General features: G+C 46.4%; 1 protein-coding gene across 1 annotated transcript in view; it reads left to right on the top strand.

Annotated features, from left to right (window-relative positions):
• Window positions 1-6,025, top strand: part of SMAP2 (small ArfGAP2) — a 23,251-nt gene that overhangs the window by 15,344 nt on the left and 1,882 nt on the right. Inside the window, exons 4-8 of the mRNA XM_014310034.2 lie at window positions 400-478; window positions 1,691-1,771; window positions 2,238-2,316; window positions 3,894-3,997; window positions 4,956-5,132. Coding sequence (XP_014165509.1) covers window positions 400-478; window positions 1,691-1,771; window positions 2,238-2,316; window positions 3,894-3,997; window positions 4,956-5,132 — 520 coding nt within the window. The remainder of the gene's footprint in view (window positions 1-399; window positions 479-1,690; window positions 1,772-2,237; window positions 2,317-3,893; window positions 3,998-4,955; window positions 5,133-6,025) is intronic.

A 6,025-nucleotide genomic window follows, 5' to 3' on the forward strand; every position in this document is an offset into this window, starting at 1 on the left:
GGATAGAATGATGTGAACCTAGAAAAAAAAACCCCACAAAAACACCTTTCCACCATCATTTTTTTGAGTTAATCTGGTACCTGAGGTGCTTTTTGAGGTGCCAGGATCCTGTTGTTGTGCTGAGGGGATGCTCGGGGCAAACAAAAGAAAAAAAACAGTGGAGAAAACACAGCAAGAGCTTAAATCCTGATTTAATTCCCTTTTTATAGCACTGAAATAACCTGAAATAACCCAGGGGCAAAAAGCGAGTTGGGATCCAGCAGTAAATTATTTTAAGAAAGTTACTGCTGGAAAGGCTCTTTAAACAATGATTTAATTTAGTTACAGCCTGTACCTTGTTCCTCCCTGTCAAACAAGGCTTCTATTCTGGAATCCTTTGTCCTTAACCAGCTGCTGTAGAGCTGTGGAGAGTTTTATCCGGGATAAATATGAGAAAAAGAAATATATGGACAGAAGCATCGACATCAACGCCTTCAGGGTGAGTCTGGAGGCCTAAAATTGTGATTACAACAAAATATTGAAGTATATATATCAAAATATTCCCAAATATCGACATCAACGCCTTCAGGGTGAGTCTGGAGGCCTAAAATTGTGATTACAACAAAATATTAAAATATATATATCGAAATATTCCTTGTGTCAGGAGAAATCCCTTCTCCAGGGCTGCTTGAACTTCATGGAGCGAATTCCTGAGGAGATTTGAAGATGCTGAGTGGGTTTTGTTGTAGGGAATATTCTGGAATATTCAGGGAATGTTCCAGGGAAAAAAGCAGGATCACAGACGTGGCAGAGCTCAGGGGGTTGGAGTTTTTTGGGTGGTTTAAATTCCTGTTTTCTTCCCTCTTCTTCATCTCATCCATTGTGTGGATGGATGTCTCACACTGGAGGAGATCTTGGAAAGATTTTATCCAATTCCTTGCTCAAAGCAGGGAAAATGCAAAAATTTACCTCAGAATCAGATTTTTCTGAGGGATTTTAGATCTGAGGGGCTTTAGATCAGTAACAGCACCGTGTGAAAGCTTTTTCTTGGTGAAATCAGGAACTTTCTCCCTCATTTCAGTGATTTTGTTCCCTTACAGAAAGAAAAGGACAACAAAACTGTTTAAATTCTTGATTTTTTTCCTTCTTGGAGCTGTTTGATTTGTGTGGATGGAAGCGGGAGACAATAAATCAGGGATAATGATTGGAGGAGATTTGGAAAGGATTTTATCCAGTTCCTTGCTCAGAGCAGGAAAAATGCAAAAATTTACCTCAAATTCAGCTGGTTTGGAGGGATTTTAGATCTGAGGGGTTTTAGATCAGTAACAGCACCAGGTGAGAGCTTTTTCTTGGTGCAATCATGAATTTTCTCCCTCATTTCAGTGATTTTTTCCCCTCACAGAAAGAAAAGGACAACAAAACTGTTTAAATTCTTGATTTTTTTCCTTCTTGGAGCTGTTTGGTTTGTGTGGATGGAAGAGGGAGGCAATAAATCTCCAGGGATAATGATTGGAGGAGATTCGGAAAGGATTTTATCCAATTTCTTGCTCAGAGCAGGAAAAATGCAAAAATTTACCTCAGAATCAGATTTTTCTGAAGGATTTTAGTTCTGAGGCGTTTTAGATCAGTAACAGCACCGGGTGAGAGCTTTTTCTTGGTGAAATCAGGAACTTTTCCCCTCACGTCAGTGATATTTTTTTTCCCCTCACAGAAAGAAAAGGACGACAAATGGAAAAGGACCAACGAGTCAGAAAGAAAACTGGAACCCATCATCTTTGAGAAGGTGAAAATGGTAAGATCAGGCAGAAAAACCACGGAGACATCCCTGAGGCAGAGCAGAGGGATTCCAGCCTCCTCTGGGAGCATTTTTCTGGCCTCAGTCACAGCCTGGGTGCTTTGAGTCACTGCTGGGAGTTTGTTTTGCTCTGCTCCCCAGACACTGAGCAGATGTGCAGGTTGGAATCCTGCTCTTCCCTGCTGGTTTTTCCAGCTCCAGCTGCTTCTCCCTGCTTTGGAGGCTGCTTGGATTTGACAACTGGGACAATAAAAAAAAAAAAAACCTGGGAAACATTCGCTCTGAAATTCTCATTTTGGAAGAGCGAAGAGAATTTTAATTTATTTTTGGCTTAAATCCACTGGGGGGAAAAAAAGGGGATTTTAAGGGTTAATCTTGTTAAAAACCGTTGTAAATCTTGTTAAAACCATTTCAGAGTGATCCCGAAAGCTGCACGAGATTTGTGTTGTTTCTTTTCCCCCAGCCTCAAAAGAAGGACGAAACGCAGCAATCCAGGAAAAGTTCCCCCAAATCTGAGCCAGTCATGGACTTGCTGGGCCTGGGTAAGAGAAATTGGTGTGGAAATTGTGGGAATTTGAGGAGTTTCAGTGCTAATTTTCACTATCAGGTGAACAATTCCAGGAATATTCAGCTTGATAAGAGTTTTCCACGTGTTTCCCTTTCTCCTGGAGCCTGTGGTTTTCCAGGAGCAGCTGGAGCTCCTCAAATTCCCACAATTTCCACATAATTTCTATAATTATGTAGAAATTGTGGGAATTTGAGGACTTCCAGTGCTGATTTTCCCTGTCAGGTGAACAATTCCAGGAATCTTGCAGGAATATTCAGCTTGGGAACAGTTTTCCATGTGTTTCCCTTTTTCCTGGAGCTTGTGGTGTTCCAGGAGCAGCTGGAGCTTTACAAATTATGGGAATTTGAGGGGTTGCAGTCCTAATTTTCCCTGTCAGGTGAACAATTCCAGGAATATTCAACTTGGGAAGAGTTTTCCACGTGTTTCCCTTTCTCCTGGAGCCTGTAGTGTTCCAGGAGCAGCTGGAGCTTTATGTAGAAATTTGAGAAATTTCTGGAATTTCAGGAGGAAGGAATTTCAGGGAATTTGAGGGGTTTCAGTGCTGATTTTCCCTGTCAGGTGAACAATTCCAGGAATCCTGCAGGAATATTCAGTTTAGGAAGAGTTTCCCATGTGTTTCCCTTTTTCCTGGAGCCTGTGGTTCTCCAGGAGCAGCTGGAGCTCCTCAAATTCCCACAATTTCCACATAATTTCTATAATTATGTAGAAATTGTGGGAATTTGAGGACTTCCAGTGCTGATTTTCCCTGTCAGGTGAACAATTCCAGGAATCTTGCAGGAATATTCAGCTTGGGAACAGTTTTCCATGTGTTTCCCTTTTTCCTGGAGCTTGTGGTGTTCCAGGAGCAGCTGGAGCTTTACAAATTATGGGAATTTGAGGGGTTGCAGTCCTAATTTTCCCTGTCAGGTGAACAATTCCAGGAATATTCAACTTGGGAAGAGTTTTCCACGTGTTTCCCTTTCTCCTGGAGCCTGTAGTGTTCCAGGAGCAGCTGGAGCTTTATGTAGAAATTCGAGAAATTTCAGGAATTTCAGGAGGAAGGAATTTCAGGGAATTTGAGGGGTTTCAGTGCTGATTTTCCCTGTCAGGTGAACAATTCCAGGAATCCTGCAGGAATATTCAGTTTAGGAAGAGCTTCCCATGTGTTTCCCTTTTCCCTGGAGCCTGTGGTTCTGCAGGAGCAGCTGGAGCTCCTCAAATTTCCACAAATTTCACATAATTTCTATAATTATGTAGAAATTGTGAGAATTTGAGGGGTTTCAGTGCTAACTTCCCCTGTCAGGTGAACAATTCCAGGAATCCTGCAGGAATATTCAGTTTGGGAAGAGTTTTCCATGTGTTTCCCTTTTTCCTGGAGCCTGTGGTGCTCCAGGAGCAGCTGGAGCTTTATGGGACAACCAGGAGCTGGAGGCACTTCCCAAATCCTGCTCCAGGCCCTTCCCAGCTCCAGAGGGATGAGGGAGGCAGGGATCAGATGAGGGTGGGGTGGCAGTGGTGGCACAGAGGTGTCCCCAGGCTGGGGACAGCCCCAGGACATCTGTGTCCCTGCAGACGCTCCGGTGACAACGCCCGTCACCAACGGCCGGCCCAGCAGCCTGGAGAAGGACCTGGACCTCTTTGCATCCGTGGGATCCAGCTCAGACTCCTCCAGGAAGGTGAGCTGGGAATGCTGGGGCTTGGAGAAGCCTGGTTGTGTCGTAGAGGCACGGTGTCATTTGGGATGGAAGGGACATCAAAGGGCAGGGACGTCTTGTGCTGTGCCAGGGTGCTCCAAGCTGGTCTGGGACACTTCCAGGGATGGGGAATCCATCTGGGAATGCAGCGCTTCACCACACACATCAACTGTCTGCCCGAAACCTTGCTTCATCTAAATTTCTTAATCTAAATCCTGAAATCTCCCTCTTCCATTCCCACATCTCCCTCTTCCATTCCCACATCTCTTGCTTCATCTAAATGTCCCTTAATTAAATCCTGAAATCTCTCTCTTCCACGTTGAAGAATGAAGACTCTCCCATTCCCACATCTGGGAATGCTGTGCCACTGTTTCACCACACACATCAACCGTCTGCCCTAAACCTTGCTCCATCTAAATTTCTTAATTAAATCTTGAAATCTCCCTCCTCCACGTTGAAGAATGAGGAATCTCCCTCTTCCATTCCCACATCTCCCTCTTCCATTCCCCTAAACCTTGCTTCATCTAAATGTCCCTTAATTAAATCCTGAAATCTCTCTCTTCCACGTTGAAGAATGAAGACTCTCCCATTCCCACATCTGGGAATGCTGTGCCACTGTTTCACCACACACATCAACCGTCTGCCCTAAACCTTGCTCCATCTAAATTTCTTAATTAAATCTTGAAATCTCCCTCTCCCATGTTGAAGAATGAGGAATCATCTCCCTCTTCCATTCCCACATCTCCCTCTTCCATTCCCCTAAACCTTGCTTCATCTAAATGTCCCTTAATTAAATCCTGAAATCTCCCTCTTCAATGCTGAAGAATGAGGAACGTCCCTCTTCCACGGCCCCAGCACGTCCCTGTGTGTGGATGGACATTCCCCTTTCCCCCGTGCTGGGTTTTTGCCCTGATCCTGTCTGTCTGTCTGTCTGTCCCAGGTCGTTGGCTCCATGCCAACCTCTGGAAGCGCCGGCTCCGTTCCCGAAAATCTGAATCTGTTCCCGGAGCCCGGAGGCAAAGGGGAGGAGGTGGGGAAGAAGCAGCTCTCCAAAGACTCCATCCTGTCCCTGTATGGCTCCCAAACGTCCCAGGTGCCAGCACAAGGTAACCCTGGTGTGAGCTGGGACCAGGAGAGGCTGGTGGGGTGTCCTGGGAGCTGACAGACTTCCAGGAGAAATGGGAATGTGGGTGAACCCTGAGAATCCCAGAATGGGGCGGGTGGGAAGGGAATCTGAAGCTCATCCCATTCCAGCCGTGCACTTTCCACTATCCCAAGGTGCTCCAAAGCTGGCCTGGGGCATTTCCAGGGATGGGGCAGCCACAGCTTCTCTGGGAAATCCCTTCCAGTCCCTCACAGGGAGGAATTCCATCTCAAAATCCAACCCAAATCTGCCCTTTAGCTCTGAGAACCAGGGAGGAATTCCCTCCCAATATCCAACCCAACCCTCTGGCACTGAGGATCAGGGAGGAATCCCATCCCAAAATCCAACCCAAATCTGCCCTTTAGCTCTGGGAATGAGGGAGAAATTGCCTCTCAGTGTCCAACCCTGCCCTCTGGCACTGGGATCAGGGAAAAATTCTCTCCCAATATCCAACCCAACCCTGCCCTTTAGCTCTGAGAATCAGGGAGGAATCCCATCCCAAAATCCAACCCAAATCTGCCCTTTAGCTCTGAGAATGAGGGAGGAATTCCTTCCCAATATCCAACCCAACCCCCTGGCACTGAGAATGAGGGAGGAATTCCTTCCCAATATCCAACCCAACCCCCTGGCACTGGGAATGAGGGAGGAATTCCCTCCCAGTATCCAACCCTGCCTCTGGCACTGGGAACCCATTCCTGCATGCCGCTGCCCAAATTCCCGCTCCATCTTCGTTGAGAGCTGTGAGCAGCACCAAGAACAGCTCAGCCCGGACATCCCCCACCAGGCTGTGGCTGGAATTGTGCCATCCCAGCCGCTGAGCTGACCCATTTTTTCCTGCTCCCTGCCTTCTCCCACGAGCCCTGCTC

This window comes from Geospiza fortis, unplaced genomic scaffold (genome assembly GCF_000277835.1).
Source record: "Geospiza fortis unplaced genomic scaffold, GeoFor_1.0 scaffold289, whole genome shotgun sequence".
NCBI lineage: Eukaryota > Metazoa > Chordata > Aves > Passeriformes > Thraupidae > Geospiza > Geospiza fortis.